This window comes from Mixophyes fleayi, chromosome 8 (genome assembly GCF_038048845.1).
Source record: "Mixophyes fleayi isolate aMixFle1 chromosome 8, aMixFle1.hap1, whole genome shotgun sequence".
Lineage (NCBI taxonomy): Eukaryota > Metazoa > Chordata > Amphibia > Anura > Limnodynastidae > Mixophyes > Mixophyes fleayi.
In genome coordinates this window covers 78,298,127-78,316,108 of record NC_134409.1, presented here as the reverse complement: position 1 = coordinate 78,316,108, position 17,982 = coordinate 78,298,127, and the positions used below count along the sequence as shown (strand labels likewise).

At 43.2% G+C, this 17,982-nt stretch overlaps 1 protein-coding gene across 5 annotated transcripts in view; it reads left to right on the top strand.

Moving 5' to 3' along the window:
- Window positions 1-17,982, top strand: part of EP300 (EP300 lysine acetyltransferase) — a 100,380-nt gene that overhangs the window by 21,173 nt on the left and 61,225 nt on the right. For all 5 annotated transcript variants that reach the window (XM_075182783.1, XM_075182786.1, XM_075182788.1 and 2 more), the window contains 5 exons: window positions 2-250; window positions 5,416-5,509; window positions 11,764-11,901; window positions 13,165-13,282; window positions 13,938-14,112. In XM_075182783.1, the coding sequence (XP_075038884.1) occupies window positions 2-250; window positions 5,416-5,509; window positions 11,764-11,901; window positions 13,165-13,282; window positions 13,938-14,112 (774 nt within the window). The remainder of the gene's footprint in view (window position 1; window positions 251-5,415; window positions 5,510-11,763; window positions 11,902-13,164; window positions 13,283-13,937; window positions 14,113-17,982) is intronic.

The window sequence follows — 17,982 nt, the reverse complement described above, 5'->3', positions numbered from 1 at the left end:
GCATTGCTTGGTAGTCCACCAATGGCTATAGGAGGTGCTGGCACAGTGGGAACAGTCGGTAATGTGGGCCAACAGCCGGCTCCTTCACTTAATTCTACAAACCAAATTGATCCTAGCTCCATAGAGAGGGCATATGCAGCCCTTGGATTACCATATCAGGGCAACCAACTGCAGACTCAACCCCAGACACAAGTAAAAGGTCAACAATCAGGACACTCTCCTCAGGGGATGCGCTCGATGAACTCAATGAGTAAGAGATTTATTTTCTTGAATTTTCGTTCAGTTAAGAATGTGCCAAATGCAGTGTTACTTTTTGAATGTCCACCTAGTATATCAAATTTATTTAGCAATGTTAAGGATTGTTTGAAAGCTCCGATTTGAAAAATAATTACCAAATTCTGTATTTGCTGCGCTGGACATCAGATCAAAACATTCCCAAACACATAGCATCCAGTCATAATTTAAGTATAATGTGTGGTGCAAACACTTTTTTTCACCTAGTAAAGTTTGAAAAAGTAGGTTTGTTGCCGTGGAGCACTAGGTTGGCTCTTGTTTTGGATAATCTTGGTCTAGGTGGTTCAGGGTGGTGTGGAAATGGGTAGTTCCAGAGGTATTGTGGTGGTAGGGTAGGTGTTCAAATAAGAGTATGCAAGACACACAATAAACCATAAAAGGGAAATAATGGAAAACTTGGTCAATATACCGATAGGTATGGATTGTTATATACAGAAGAGCGTAGAAAGAGGTATTAGAGTGGAGTATTGAGGACATTTGCTCAATATGTGAAACATTTGTGGACAGGAAAAAGAAATTGCAGTAAAATCAAACAAATGAAAATGCAAATAAAAACATGAATAAATAACACTTGCAGTAGTATCCTTTTTGTCCAAATGGGTTTTTACCATATAAACATGGCTTCCTCAGTGATTTTAGATTTGACCTTAGATTTTTGTTACAATGCTTAAAATGGCTTTTATTGTCTCTAGGGTACGTACCCCCTTTTCCTTAATGTCTTAATGTTTTTTTGTTTTTTTATTGATATATACATTGTTACAGGTTGTACTGTTCGCATTATGTTAAAAAAAAAATGCCAGATACCGCATTCCATTTAGTATAGATAGGGTGAGCAGGAGGTGTTTAAAATACAAAATCGTTAGTGCTTACAAACAAACATGAAAAAACACATTGGTAATAATAGCATTGAGGCTTAAAATGATGCGGTATGTCGCCTGGTATGAGCACCCGGGAGAGTCAAACCACCTACGCCACACACTTTCAATTTTTGGTAAGGCCTTTCAACTACTACTATATGCAAATCTTTCATGTCTTATCGTTTCATTGACTAACGTAATCCAGAGATGAATAATAATGACTGGTGGGGGCCATCCAGCACTGGGTATGCAGACTTTAGCCATCATAAATAAATTCAATAGATATATTGTCACTATTTGTCACAGCCGAAAAAGCCAAGCAGCTGCCAATCGTAAAGGGATTTAAATGCGTGTTTTAGTGATTCATGGAATAACTTTAAACCAGAAGGCTTGAATTTGGGTGTAGTCACAAAAGAGATGTCAAAAGGTCCCAGAGTCACTTCCACTTGTCTTGCACGTCCAATTGGGGGACACTGCGAAAATATAGGGGTATAGTAGGTGGTAACAGGAGTCCTGGCACTTAAACAGTTAAAATTGTGAGTGTAACTCCACCACTGCTATAGAAGTGGGGCATGTTTTTTTTAGGGCTCTTGCCCAGAATTTCTTTTATTGATATTTTTATTAATATTTTCACTAGAGGGTAGGAAAGCTGGGCTCAGGGATGCCTCCCAAGGGGTGGATAGCCTGCAGTCTTTCTGAGCCGGGATGAGTAGCCTTAACGGCCTTTCCTACCACAGCACAGCCGGCCGTCACTCTATTTCTTGGCCAGGAAAGAATCTGTCAGCGCTACTTAACGCTGACAGCCGCGAACGCAGCACACTGACAGCTGCTTCAGTCGCGTCCCCCTGCCCCCTAGACAACAAGCAGATACTAATTCAGAGAGGAACCTGAATCTTGACAGTCCACTTCAGGAGCGTCCCAAGTAGAATCCTATTTAGCACAGACTCTTGCAGTCTCGGTCCAGGGTTTAGTTGTGGCTAATTTCTCACTGGAACACTGCTAAGAGACATAAGCGTCAGGCTTCGCAGAAAGCTAGAAATTTAATGTCCACTTCAGATGTTTCGTCGGAGGAAGAAGACGAGGTTCGCAGAGATCATGGGGAAAAGGATTCAGCCAGTATCGAAGATACATCCACAGCGCAGGGCGTAGAGGACCTGGTGCTGGGAGTGCGCCAGACATTAGGCTTCACTAACCCAGAGGTATCCCGGGAAGCTGGTTTTTCTCTGTTTTAAAAGGCAGATGAAACATCTTATTTCCTTTCTCCTATTGCCTCAATTAATGGAAATAATTTCAGATGCCTGGAAAAAGCCTGATCGGCGGTTTAGCGGGGCAGGAAAGTTTAAAACTCTACCTTCTTCAAGATGAATATTGTGACAAATGGGAAGCTCTTCCAAGAGTGGACCCTCACATAGCCAGGTTTAATGGAACAACCATTTTACCAGGTGACAAGGACGCCACGGATAAGAAATGTGACTTTAAGCTCCGGTCTGTTTACGAAGCAGCTGGTAGCATTTTCAGGTCTCCGGGATGGGCAGCATGGTGGCTTAGTGGGTAGCACTTCTGCCTCATAATCTGAATTTAAAGTGGCAATGTCGGCCCTACAGGTTAATTGACCTGCAGGGGCCCGACATTGCCGCTTTAAATTCAGAATAATAAGCAACGCGATGTCAGTAAACTGTAGTGCCGGATAGCTTTAAAAATCACTTGCGGTCAGCATACTGCTCCATCGGTGATCTGCACAGTCGGTTTAAAGGCAAGTCTATTAATATTTATATCAGTTTGAAACACTTTTTTTTTGTTTTTTTATTTGTAGATTGGGTTTTTTGCAATCGAAAAACTGTACCCAATCCCCAAAAACATACTGGTAGGTTTATTGGCTGCTATTAAAATGTTGATGATGGAGCCACTAGTGAGGAATTAATGACACTTTCCGGTCATATTAAAGAGGCATCTGAGTTTTTAGGGCAGGCATCATTGGATGTTAATTCAGTTGTGGCTAAACTCTCTGCGTTGGTCATGGCAGCCAGACGTTCCTTATGGTTGCACTATTAGTTCGCAGACGCGGATTCCAAACGCACCTTGGAGGCTGTACCTTTTGACAGCATCTCCCTCTTTTGAGTCAGATTAGACCAGCTCATTTTGGAAGCAATGGGGAGGCAAGACCGTTTTTGCTTGTCACTTAGACCAGGCCTAAGGAGTCTAGATTTTGGTCCTTTCGGCCCCTACACAGATCCAGAGGATCGCCTACCAGGGACTAGACAAATGCTCCCTCTATGGGCAGTTTCCATAGGGGCCGAGATCGTTCACGCAGAGGACAGCCCAAACCGACAGTCGGCCTCGGCATGATGTGACCTCCATACACAGAGCTGTAGTTGGGGCTTGTCTACTGCTCTTTCGGGACTGGTGGCTGGAATAATCATGGGACCCATGGATCAAGAGCATTGTCACGAGGGGTACGCCATAGACTTGCCTCAGGTTCCTTGTTGCTGTTTTTTCACCACTGATCATCCAGCCTGCGGCATTTGGTACAGTGCCCTTCAGATAGCAATCCAGAACTTGCTGGACGCGGGAATCGTCATTCCAGTTTCGCCATCGGGGAGAGATTTGAGGTTTAACTCAAACCTTTTCCTAGTCCGAAAGCTGGAAGACTCGGACCAATGTTAAGTTTAAAGACCCTGAACTTACAAGTCTGTCAAGAGATTCCAGATGGATTCTCTCAGGTCAGTGATAGCGGCCATGGTACAGAGAGTTTTTCGCTTCCCTGGATATAAAGGACGCTTACTTGCTCATTCCCATTGGCAGGGCCATCAATGCTTACTATGCTTTGCAGTAAAGTAAAATCATTTCCAATTCAAGGCGTTACCCTTCGGTCTAGCGACCGCTCCGAGGGCCTTTACAAAGGTGATGGCAATAATGGCAGCTCTGTACCGCTTCCAGGGCGTCATAGTAATGCCTTGGATGGCCTTCTTTTTTTTTTTTTTTTTTTAGGTTTAGATCCCATCAGAGCACATCCAGTTGACCAGATCCTTCCTGGAGGAACATGGTTGAATAATCATCCTGCTAAAGTCATCTCTAATCCCATTGCAGAAGATTGGATTGGAGAAGGTATCAGTGTGTTCCTCCTGGAAGATAAGATACTATTGCTCCAGTCCAAGATTAGAGAACTCGTAAGCAAGTGTCAGGAGTCCCTGCTGCGATGCATGATGCTGATGGGGATAATGGTGTCAGTCTTCGAAGTAGTGCCTAATGCGCAGTTCCATTTGCGAGCTTTTCAGTGGGAAATCCTGCGCAAATGGTCAGGCTTTCACTCACATCTGGACAAACAGTTGTTCATTCCATCATCTCTGGTCCACCTGTCCCTCACTTGGTGGCTGCTCAGGTCACATCTGACCAGCTTTCTGCGCAAAAACATCTGAAAGGGCAGAGTCCAGTCGGATATTGCAACGGTAGTAGCGTACCTCAATCATCAATCAGGGTCTGTATCCCATTGCCAAATTGTGCCATCAAAGCATGTCTGATTTGAAGATAGAAGAAAAGCATTGTCCACGGTATATCCTTTTCTTCTTGCATTTGTACCTTTTTTAAGCAATCTACAAAAAGTTGACCAATTACCATCACTCCCTGACAAAAAGTCTGTGATGTCATAGTCTTTCTGTTGGACTTGAGCAATTAGAAATTGGACTACACGAACTTTGGGACGGTTGTACATTTTGGATATAGAAGTTTTGTAGTTTTAATACTTTTCAGAGAGTTTGATTTCAGTTTACATTTATTACTCTTTAGTGTATATTCTTTTTGAGTGTAAGATTGTTGACCGGCAGCACCATTTGTTTTTGAATTTTATGAATGTTTGGTTTTAGGCTTTACGAATCAGAAGCCAGAAAACGGAGGGCAGCTTCTGGTTGTCAGCGTTAATACACTAATATCTTTTAGTCTTTTTGTATTAATCGTGCCTGCCAATAAGGCCTATAATGGAGTGTAGCTACTACCAATATAGGTGTACTAATTCCCAGTGTAGGTCATGATGGTCAGAATTAGAAACCCATAATTTGAGGTGGGTCAGATGGTAAGCCTGATAATAGTCTTAGATTGGGGAGAGCAATAGCTCCAAAATTACAGAACATATATAGGAAAGTTAACTTTAGCCCTCTTTCGTCCCCCCACACCAAAGTGAGATATTGATCTATTCTACAGAATACATTGGGGTCCTTAATGTCTCTTTAATAACTTTATGTACTTTATTTGTCTCTATTCTTTTGTACAGATGCAAGCTCGGTAGGAGTGAATGGTGGGGTTGGCGTCCAGAGCTCTAATTTGCTTCCTGACTCGATGCTGCATCCAGGCATGAACTCTCAGAAGTAGGTTTACTTGTGTTTTTTGTTTAGTTTTTTTGTTTTTTTTGCAATCATTGATTTGTATGAAGGTCATTTTGTAAACAGTGTCTTCTATCTGAAAACTTATATCTTTTAATTTAGAGCTTAGACAGATATTTCTCTTTCATCCATCTGGGGGACACTGCTACCATGGAGTTGAGTGAGGGGGAGTAGGAGTTGGCACATAACTAGTTAACATGTGAACTGCCGACAGACTCCTCCCCCTGTCAGGCCTGAGTCCTCAGTTTAAGTTAGGTGCCCAAGGAGATGGGCTTGTTTTTTATACAGTAAATAAAAAACCTAAACCAGTGAATTATATTCACTTTTTATTCTTGTTTTTATTTGAACTAAGGACGAGTGTGCTCTGTTTATAACAGAGCACACTCGTTGAAGTGCCTGTCAGCGGAGAGCTGACGGGAAGTATTTTTTTTCCTTTCTATTTTTTACTCCTCTTGCAGTGAGACAAGCGGCTTAGCAAGCCGTTGTCACGCCGCCTATTGCAGAATACCAGCGCTGCCCGATGGGCATAGAGCGCCGGTACGCTGTGCAGCCATTCGGGAAGCAGAGGAGGACAGATGGGAGATACCAATTCCCCACTCAGAGAAAGGAGGAGGGAACTTGGCGCTGCATAGACAGTACAAAATAGGCGACTCTGCTTATGATAGAAGCAAAGATCGCCTGGGCAGCATATGGCACCATGAATGTTATAGATATTAGAGGTGAGGAGCCATATTGATGGGGAGAGTTAAATAATAAAATAAAACTCCCCCCTTCTCAGAGGATAAAGTGGAACAGTCCGAGGGTGCCAATTCTGCCCGGGAAAAAAGGCATCCAGGTCACTGCTTCATCTCCGTGCAGGACAGAGCTGATGACATGCTTCTCCCTCTCGGTTACTTAGTCCAGAAGGAAGGCTAAGTACCATATTTCTTTTCTATATACTCTAGGGAGTATATAGAAAAGAAATATGGTACTGTTCTATAGATCGGATGTATTAGAATATTGTTGTGAAGTTATATATATTGGTGGGTCATGGTATATGGCTATTTAGATACTTGCTCTCGCATATAACACTCATACAGGGATACTATCTTTTGACTTTGTCATAGATCAGTTAGTATCTTCTGATTATTTCTGTGTGTCTGGTGTTTGGCTGTACTGTGTTTCCTTAAAAAAATGTCTGAAAAAGGTTAAGCACCCAAGGCCAAATACTATACTACTTCCAAGTGTAATAATAAACTGGCTAGTGAGCAGCAGGTACCAGGGACTCTCTGTAATGACTTTGGTGGGGCTTCCAGGGCGGCACATTCACAGGCTAGTGCCCTACTTCTATCAGAAACTCCAGCATGGTCGGCTGCCCTGACGCAGGGGGTTAGTACTTTGGTACAGCTGCTTTCTAAGCCCTCAGAAATTCCAGCGGTGGCAGCGTCACTCCCTTTAACCTCTGGAAATGTAACCTCCATGACCACCCTTGGGTGGTCATGGGGAATACCGAGTCTATTGCTTCAGGACTAGTGGTATACCCCTCTGTATTGCCTTCTCAGGCCCGTATCATGGGTGAACTGGCTTGGTCCACTTCGTTAGTCAGGGGTATAGATCAATTGAACTGATTTCTAGAGAGTCTGATGCATTTACCCAGAATCCAAGAGACATATATCGGCTAATTCCCTTCTGGCTCTTTAGGACTCAGAGAGATCCTCAGAAGAAGAAGGTGAAGTTGTAGAGGACTCAGATTCTGCACAGGTGGTCTCAGAGGTGTCTCCAAGATATTGGGGTGTGGACAACCTGGTGATAGCAGTGCGTCAAACCCTAGTGTTCTTGGACTTAGAAGAGGCTAGGTCTTCAGAGCGGGGTCTTTTTAAGAAGGTCTCTAAACAGGCAGTCCGTTTTTCCTCCTGTGGAGTTGAGAGATCGCAGAAGCATCATGGAAACAACCTGACAAAGGTTTGCAGGAGGAAGACATATCTCATTGGGAAGTCCCAAAAGTAGATAATCCTGTAATGGTCTTATCTGTGTGGAGTTTGTATGTTCTCCCTTGCGTGGGTTTCCTCCGGGTGCTCCGGTTTCCTCCCACACTCCAAAAACATACTGGTAGGTAAATTGGCTGCTATCAAAATTGACCCTAGTTTCTCCCTCTTTGTCTGTCTCCGTGTCTGTCTGTGTGTGAGTGTGTGTCTATATTAGGGAATTTAGACTGTAAGCTCCAATAGGGCAGGGACTGATGTGAATGAGTTCTCTGTACAGCGCTGCGTAATTAGTGGTGCTATATAAATAGATGATGATGATGATGATAATCCAGTGGCGCGCTTAGCTCGCCACACTACGCTTCACGTTCCAGGAACAGCTTCATTACAGGACCCAACTGACCGTAAGTTAGAGACTTTTCTAAAGTCCGTCTACGCGGCAGCAGGTACCAATTTCAGGCCCGCGTTTCTAGCAACATGGGTTGCAAGAGCTATGTAAACGTGGGCTAACCAATTAGCGATAGCCTTGCAGGATTCTGACTTCCGTTGGCATTACACCTTAAGGAGGCTTCAGGTTATGTCTAGGAGGCTGCTCAGAACTCTGCTACTATTTCCTCTTCTATCTCTGCAACAGCTGTGGCGGCTAGAAGAACATTATGTCTGAGGTTTTGGGATGCGGACTTTGAGTCTAAAAGTCTTTAGAGCCTCTCCCTTATTCAAGCAGAGTGTTATTTGGCCCAGAATTGGATTCAATGATTTTCCCAGGCTACAGGAGGCAAAAGTATCTTTTTACCAGTCCATACTCCAAAGCCTAGAACTCCTAGGTTTAGTTCGTCAGACAGCCCTTTCGAGGGGGCTTGTCTGGCAGGAGTCAGACATTTAGATCCAAGGTCCTCTCCGAGGTAGGTCTTCCTCCTCCTCCTCCTCAAGCCGTCCCTCTTCCAAGCTTCCGGATAAACTGGCAGCATGACACCCACCCTCCAATGTTAGTGACGGCGGGGTTTGGGGGACGTCTACTACTGTTCAAAGATCAGTGGGCAGAGTCCTCGGTGGACAGTTGGATTTGCGGTATCATGGCAAGAGGCTACATGATAGACTTGGAAGGTCCAGCCCTCAAAGGTTTTTTTGTAACCAGCTTGCCCTGCCATCCACAGAAAGACGGGCAATGTTCAATTGCGTCGCCTCTCTTTTGCAGGGAGTTATCTTGAAAGTCCCAGAAGACCAAAGCACTCGGGTTTTACTCCAACCTCTTTTTGGTCCAAAAGCCGGATGGTTCTTTCAGGCCAGTATTGAACCTCAAGCAGTTGAATCTTCACCTGCTGGTAGTTACATTTCGAATGGAAGCCCTGAGATCTGTCATCAACGGACTGGAGGCAGGTCAGTTCATGGCATCAATAGATATCAAGGACGCCTACCTCCATGTCCCAATCTGGAAAGCGCATCAGGCTCTTTCCAGATTCACAGTGGGGTCTGCCAACAACCAGTTCAGGGCTCTTCCATTCGGACTTGTGACAGCGCCATGGGTGTTTACAAAGATCATGGCGGTTATGGCAGCTTATCTTCATTCCAGAGGGGTGCAATTAGTACCCTATCTGTTCGACTTGCTGATCAAAGCTGCTTCAGCGCAATTGCTAGTACAACATCTTCAATTGACCATTTGCATTCTAGAAAAGCATGGCTGGCTCCTAAACCTCGGGAAATCGGTTAATTCCTTGTCAAAGGATGTCATTTCTGGGACTAATAATGGACACCAGCTGTCAGAAGGTGTTTCTTCCAGAGGACAAGATAAGGTCCCTGTGAGTTTTGACAAACCAAGTTCTGTCTTGCCGGAGACCGTCGGTCCTCCTGTGCATGCGATTACTAGAAAAAATGGTGTCTGCTTTTGAGTGTCTCCCTTATGGCCAAATAAATTCTCGGTGTTTTCGATGGGACCTATTGAAAAAATGGGCAGGATCCCATTTGAAGTTAGTGTCAGCTAATTTTATCTCCTTATCTCTTTATCTCTCTAATTTTAACAGTGTCTCAGATGGTGGCCAGTCAGAGACAATTTGATAGTCGGCAGGTCCTTTCCCCCTGGACTTGGATCTTAGTATCCACGGACACCAGCCTTTGGGGTTAGGGGGCGGTGGCTCTTCATCTGACTTAAGGGGCTCTGGTCTGTCTTAAGAGTCATCACTCCCCATAAATGTTCTGGAACTAAAAGCCATGTTGAGAGCATTGCAGGGAGCACAGCTAATCCTGCAAGGATTTCTGGTTTGTCTTCAGTCCGACAATGCCACGGCAGTGTCGTACGTAAACGGGCAAGGAGGCACCAGGAGCGATAGATGTGACATATCAGATTTTCACATGAGCCAAAAAATTATGTCCCGCCATCTCAGCAGTCTTTATTCCATGCATTCACAGCTGGCAAGCGGACTATCTAAGCCGGCATGATGTTCTGCCAAGAGAATGGGCTCTTCATCCGGGGGTCTTTCAGACCCTGGTCGATCCGTGGGGGCTTCTGGATGGAGATCTGATGGCGTCTTGATACAACAGAAAAGTACCAGAGTTTTGCTCAAGAGCAAGAGATCCCTTGGCAGTTGCGGTGGATGTGTTGACAATGCCTTGGGACTTCAGGTTAGGTTACCTGTTTCCTTCCATTTCCATGATTCCCCGGGTCCTTCGGAGAGTCAAGCAGGGAGGACTGCAAGTCATTCTGGTGGCTCCTTAATACCCCTTATTAAGGCTAGAAAGCCTGTTTCGGCTCAAATATATCGCCGTATCTGGCTTAAATATATTAAATGGTGTAGGAATCCGAATTGCATGCTTTGTTCTATCTTGCTATGTTTCTTGCGTTTCTCCAGGATGGCCTGGATGGAGGTCTTTGCCTAGGATCATTAAAAGTACAGGTGTCTGCTCTGTCTGTGTTTTTTCACAGACCTCTTGCAGAAATACCGATGTTAGGACCTTCTTACAGGGAGTCCTACATATCCAACCTCCATATGTTCCGCCCACGGCTCCTTGGGATCTTAAGTTTTTCCTTAATATGCTTCAGGAGCCTCAATTTAAACCTCTACAGTCTGCAGACTTATGGTTCTTAACATGGAAGGTGGTTTTCCTTCTTGCTATTGTCTCAGCCCAGAGGGTGTCGAGCTGGGGGCTTTGTCTTGTAGAGAACTTTATCTGGTGTTTCATGATGACAGAACAGTTCTTGGAACGACTCCATCATTTCTACCTAAGGTAGTTTCTGGTTTTCATGTAAACCAGGAAATAGCAGTTTCGGTGTTCATAGAAGATCCTCAGGGGCTATGACCTTTGTGGATGTGGTCAGGGCTTTACAAATCTATGTCAAGAGCACTTCTAAGATTTGCTGTACAGATTCCTTATTTGTCTTATTTGAGTTTTCAAGACGTGGTTGGCCAGCTTCTAAGCAGCCTACTGCTAGATGGCTGACGTTGACTATTAAGCAGGCTTATATCCGTGCTAAACGTCCTGTGTTAGAGCGTATTGTTGCCCATTCTACCCATTCTGTCGGGGCGTCTTGTGCTCTGCGGAATGGGGCTTCAGCGGATCAGTTATGCAGAGCAGCCACCTGGTCCTCTGTCCATACGTTTACAAGATTTTACCAATTCAATGTCTTTGCATTGGTAGACGCCAGTTTTGGCCGTAGTGTACTACATGCCGGGCTATTGGAGCAGTCCCTCCCTTCAAGGGGGCTGCTTTAGAAAGTCCCTATGATAGCAGTGTCCCCCAGATGGATGAAAGAGAAAAAAGGATTTATATACTTACGATAAATCTGTTTCTTTGATTCCTTCTGGGGGACGCTGCGTTCCTTCCCTTTTGCTCTTCTTCTGTTTGTTCTTGGTTGATTGGTCTATCTTCTTTGGGGCTTTATAATTAAACTGAGGACTCGGGGCTGGCAGGGGGGAGGAGTCTATTGGCAGCTCATAAGTTATGTGCCAACTCCTACTCCCCCGTCACTCAACCCCATGGTAGTAGTGTCCCCCAGAAGGAATCGGAGAAACGGACTTATCGCAAGTATACAAATTCTTTTTTTCTAGTCTTGATTCTTTGATATTACGCAAAGCTATTTATTTTTCTGCATAACCAAGGCATTCTGGAATGTTTGGTAAAATTCATTATTTGGTTTCCAAATTAGTAAAAGTTGTTGTGTTGCAAGTCACTGTACTTTGAAAATAATTACAGATGAGTTAAAAGACAAGTGATTTGCACAGTCATTGATCTCTCAAAGCATGACAAATGTAATTTCAAACTAATCTTTTGGCACAATTTTTTTAGTGCAATGATGGGTGATGGCAGTAGTGTTCCCAACTTGGGATCCATGCCAACTGCAACTCCTCCATCCAGCACTGGAATCCGAAAACCCTGGCATGAAGATATAACCCAGGACCTAAGGAACCATCTAGTTCACAAACTGTAAGCAATAGTTGACTTCCCTTTCTAGCAAATAATTTATTTACTAATGTAGAAGAGGATTTTACATGTGTTCTCTATTGTTAAAAATTGTATGGTTTTTTTTCTATATTAATGTTGAGTCATTGTGCACTTCAGCTGAGTCTGAGCTCTAGTTTTGCCTTAGTCTGCTTAAGACTTCAGAGACTATAGACAGCAGTAGCAATTTGTTAGTTTTAAATTATAAATATGTTTGCAGCACAATGACAGGCCTTTAAAACTGAAGGAAATGCTACAGCAATAAGCTGCAACTAAAGAAAAGAAAAGTGGAGGTAACTTATCTCAATGTTCTGTATTCAAAAAAACACACTTTGATTCGTACCAAATAGTGAAGTCATACATTTTCATTACATTTCTCCAATTTTTCTTTTTAATGGTGGAGGGTTTAACAAGTGGAATTTTAAAGTGTTTTGAGCAATCTCCCCTCTTTCTAATTTAACCTCCCTTTCCCATTACCAGAAGCTGGGAATCTTGCAATTATAGTTAAAACGATCGATCTTTGTATATTAAAGAGGACATGAAGGAGTTAACCTCCCTATGCTAATTGATGAGCTCTTCATGTATCTAGAAGGTTCCTGGTTGTTGTCCATGCCTCTTTCAAATTTCTACATTGGGTTGCAGATTAGGAAGAGAGAAGTTTTAAGATGTTTCCAAGTGGAAAGTTGTACTTTTTTTTTTTTTTTTTTTTTTTTTTACAAATTTGGGTTATTTTTAGTTACATAACATCTTGTATACTGTGTTTATAATGTCACTTTGCGCAATTTTTTTTATATTGTTGTAGTATTTAACATTCAGTTAAGTAATGCAACAATATGTGACATGCATAAACTTTAATCAAATGTATTACCTAATGAAAATTGTTTTATATTGAAACTGTAGAATTGCTGTACAACATTAGCAAGCAAAATGTTTTGAATCTTAGACCGTCGGTGCTTAAAAGATCTACATTTATATTGCTTTTAAGTTGAGAAATGTTTCCATATCTCACTGTTGTAAGCTCCAGTAACAAACAGGATTTCTTTTATACAGTGCTTAAAGGGTTTTCAATTCAAACATCAAGCTCTTAGGCTTTCTGTTAGAGCATCTGCCTGGTCCCAACTATATTTGTGTCTGAAAGTTAACAGAAATAAAAATGTTAGCCAAGACAGTAATTAATGATTCACTGTGTGTATATGTATAGTGCCTTTTAGGATTAAAGGATTTTCAAATTTTTCTTTTTAATTTTAGTGTTCAAGCCATATTCCCAACTCCCGATCCAGCTGCATTGAAGGACAGGCGAATGGAGAATCTTGTAGCTTATGCCCGCAAAGTCGAAGGGGACATGTATGAATCTGCTAATAGCAGGGTAATTTCCAAATGTACAGCAAGACTACTATTTTGTGTAATAAGGTGCACAGGGAAGCATTTTTTATTTTTTTTGTTGGTTTGCTGCCTAATGACAGTTGTATAGCATTTGGAACGCCAGACTTTTCTAACCAGTAAACTGAGGATAGATTGAGAAACGCTTGTTTAGAGTAACATAGAAGTGAATGCTGCTCCTGTCACACCACAGAGATTTCATTGTCAGAGCAGTGTTTACACACTCATTAGAATGCTCTTTTAGAATGTTGTTGTTTCTTTGATAGGATATCACAGTATTCTAAAATTGTGGGATCCAGCACAAAAAAATAAATATTTTAAATGAGCAAACTGGTTATAACTGAAGGAGGATGTTTCTTAATCTGCCAACCTTGTAGCGTTTTATTAAACACCACTCATAATGGTTTTTAAGTAAACCATTTAAATGCATCTCATTCGAGAAACCCAATCAAGTAATTGGGTTGCATATTTACAACTGGTGAAGGCAGTACAATACAAAATGTAAGTACCTCTTACTCTGTAATTTTATGTACTTGCCTTCTACACTAATGAAATGAGAAAAGAAGGCAATTAAGTTTTACCTTTCTTCAATAATTTGTGAGGGGAAACCATTACTTTAACACAACATTTACTGTTTCCAGGCCGAGTACTATCATTTGCTTGCAGAGAAAATTTATAAGATACAGAAAGAACTGGAGGAAAAACGTCGCAATAGGATACAGAAACAACATCTAATGCCCACTGCTTCAGGCATGCCTTCTGCACCAATGAATCAGGGCCCGGGTATGGCCCCTACACAACAAGTCATGTCCACAAGTATGTTTTCCATCATTGTCATGAAGTCTGTGCCCCACTCATATACCCTCAATAAAACTAATTTCTCATTCATCACATTTGGGGGGCACTGCTCAATCATGGGGTAAAAAGGGCGCTGTGCTGGAGTAAGTGCACAAACAAGTTTAAATAGATGCCTATCTCCTCTACGTCTATGTCCCTCCATCCATCTTTTCTCGTCTTTTACTTTAGGGTTCCATGGAGTAGGGCGTCTCTAACTGAGCTGCCACTTTTTTTTTTTCCCTTGTTTGCTTTCCTGCGGTGACTGTAAAGAAGCTTTCATGAGCGTTGCGGACCTACCACTACATTCAGCAATGGACTACATTCCAGGAGCAAAGGGCAACATTCTGAAGCAGCTCCAGTCTCCCGCCTGCAGCTAAGACTGTGATTGCTGCGATGAGGTGGGAGCTCATAATGCAGCAGCCCCCCCTAGGTACAGACATGGCAAGGGGAGACAGTGCCATGTTTGGACTAGACCTTGTAGGGGGTGGGGAGGGGGGTGTGTGCATTACCCTCACCCCCACTACCTCCTCCTTGGTGGGTTTTTGCTTTCGCATTGGAAAGCCCACTAGAATTTGATAGACTCCTGAATTCTGTGAGATTTTCTTTGTGATGATACACATTCCAGTTCTCTACACTGTAGATCTCTCCATTGTTGAGTTATACTGAAATGTATGTTTGGTATACAGCTCTCTTCTACCTAGAATGCGCTGGGCTCTTCTACTTTATTCTACTACCACCAGTCTTCCCTACCCAGATTGCGCTGTACGTTATGTAAGTTTTCTTCAGTATTTTATATGTTGCTGTACTTACTTTTACCTAGATTACGCTTTTCACTGTCGACAATTTTTTTAAAGTATTGCATGTGTATTGTTTCAGCTCTCTTCTACTTAGATTGCACTGTACACTACATTTTTCCAATGCATTGTAGAGGTTTTTTTTTTTTACCAGATATTGTATGAGCATGATAACAGCGCACTCTGACCTGATGTGCTCTGTCTACAATTTTTTTTTCTCCATCATCCATTCTGGGGGACACTGCTACCTTGGGGTTGTCGGAGGGCGTTGGAGTTGGCACTTAAACAGTTAAGAACTAAACTTGCTGCTGACTCCTCCCCTCTGCAACCCCATCCACCTCAGTTATGTCTAAGTGCCCAAGGAGTTGGGCTGCGTCTGGTACTGCTTAGCAGTACCTGCTGTTTAGTGTTAGATTTTATTATTTATTAGTTTTCAATTGAGTGTAGGTGAGGTTTCTATGTTAACATTTTTTTCCTCATAGATATTTATAATGGAACAAAGTTCCGTTCCTTTAAGAAGAGTTTTTTTTTTTTTTTTGTTTTTTTTTTTAAAAACAAAACAAAAAAAAGAACTTACACGATTTGTGTGGTATTTAGTGAGCGGTGACAGCGCTAAGCGCCTGTCATCACTCTGTCCCAGCGGGTCTGACACTGCCATAAGGCAGAGAGTGTTGAGGACCGACAGGTTGGGAGATACCAAGTCTCCCGCTGAGGCGGAGGAGGGGCTTGGATCTCTATAGCCGCAGGAGGTGTTGTGGATGCGGAAGGAGTCCTGAGTGAGCAATAGGAGCGGCACAATATATGCTCACAGGACTGAACTGTCCAAGGTTTCATTTATGACAGACGACAGCCGGAGGTAGTTTAAGTCTGCTGGCTGCTCAGTGGAAGACCCCGAGGAGGGAGATTTTGCCGCCCTTTTCTACCTGACAGGACTGGGCAGTGACTCGATCAGACACATACTGCTTGACAGTGCTCTGATGACTTCTCCCCTCAGGATCCTCTTCAGATTCCTCTGTTAAAAATGCTAAGTACCCCATAGGGGGTGTGTGTGTATGAATATATATATATATATATTTATTCTGAGTTCACAACCTGTTCCCCTATTCCCACCCTTACCCTATTGAAATAAGGGCTGGTAACCTATTATTTTTTTTTATTTTTTTTTAGCGTGCACAAGTTAAATATATTTGCTAAAAGCTATTTTTTTTCTAAAAAAAAATAAAAAAGAGCACAGGAAATTTATATTTAATTTGTCACAGGAATTCTATATATATAAAATGTCTGACAAAGGAAAGAGTGTCAGCGTTAAATATTTTTCTTGTTCTAAATGTTCTGCTAAACTACCAGTAGGACAAGTGGACAAAGGGGCTGTGTGTGCAAGGTGTGATTTTGGAGCACAGGACGAGCAGACCTGGGCTGGCCCTTCCGCCGTGGTGGAGGAACCGGTATGGGTTTCCTCTTTGGCGCAGTCTGTTTCTATGCTCACCCAGCTTATCAATAGACAGGCAGAGACAAATTCCTCCTTAATTGGAGTGGATTCTGGCTCTGCTTCTGCAAATTCTAGCGAAAAAATTAAGACTGGTACATCAGGCGGTTTGGTGCATGACTTGTCTCAGGTACAGCCCTCTACATCTCAATCTGAAACTGCATGGTCATCCGCCTTGGGGAAGCGCTTGGACCGATTGAATAGTTTATAGACTCCTACACATTTAGCTCCCAGAGCAAAGCACTCTTGCCATTCTCATCCTTTGTTACTTTAAATAGATACTTTGGTGGCTAGGCTGGCACGTCATACCACCGTGCAAGTTCCAGGCGCAGCGGTTCTCCAGGATTCTACTGATCGTAGATTGGAAGGGTTCCTAAAAAATATTTTTCTTGGTGCAGGCTCTTCTTTTAGACCCTTGTTTGCATCCGCGTGTGTGGCTAGAGTTATGGAGTCCTGGGCTGACGAATTAGTAGCAGGTTTACAGGATACAGAATTCCTTCCATTAGCCCTTCATTTAAAAGAGGCTTCTGGTTATCTTTATGAGGCAGCCCTAAATACGGCTTCAATTTCTTCCACGGTCTCTGCTTCAGCAGTGGCAGCTAGAAGAATGCTTTGGCTTCGTTCATGGAATGCGGACTTGGAATCTAAAAGATCTTTGGAGGCGTTACCTTTTTCAGGGTCCGTCCTATTTGGTTCTGAATTAGATGATATGATCAGTCAGACTACTGGAGGTAAAAGTACTTTCTCTTTCATCCAGTTTGGGGGACACTGCTTACCATGGGTTGTGGAATGGAGCTTGGGAGTTGGCACCTAGTTAGTTAACTTTAGCACTGCTGACAGACCCCTCCCCTCTACAATCCCCCTGCCTCTTCCTGTTCAGTTTTTTTCAGGTGCCCATGGAGTTGGGCAGTGTTTTTAGTACTGCATATTTTCTTTATTTTTTTCCTTTTTAATTTTATTCATTTAACTTTTATAGGTGGCAGACCTGGGAGTGTGTTCTACTATAGAGAACACACTCACAGCAGAGCAGCGCAGGCACTACCCTGTCAGATGAGAGCCAGAGGCTCTCACTGACAGGGACAGAATGGGGTGCCTGAATTGCGAGTGACAAGCGGTCTCACGGACCGCTGTCACTCCTGGAGCCTCCCCGATAACCGGCGCTGCCACTGCAGGCATAGAGCGCCGGTTATCGGAGATTTCAAGTGACGGTGGCCATTTTGGATCTGCGGAAAGGAGCGAGGAGAATTACAGGGGGCCATACCAGGATCCCGCCTCATACATCGGAGGGGGCATCGGGTACTAACCGCTGCGGAGACCTCAACTCTTGAGGTCTCCACTACTCTGCCACATCCCTTTTTTTTAATTTTTATACAGAGAAACCCCTGCCTCTCCCTCTCCCTCGTGTGCCTTCCTTTATAAAAAATATTTCACATATTCAAAATGTAATGTAAAATTACCTTGTGGGCAGAAGGTCCCGTTGGCGCTCTGCTCTGTCTGCTAAGCAGGGGTCCCCCCTGCGCAAACCCAGCATATTTCAGCCCCACTGACGGAGGAACCGGCCTGGGTGGC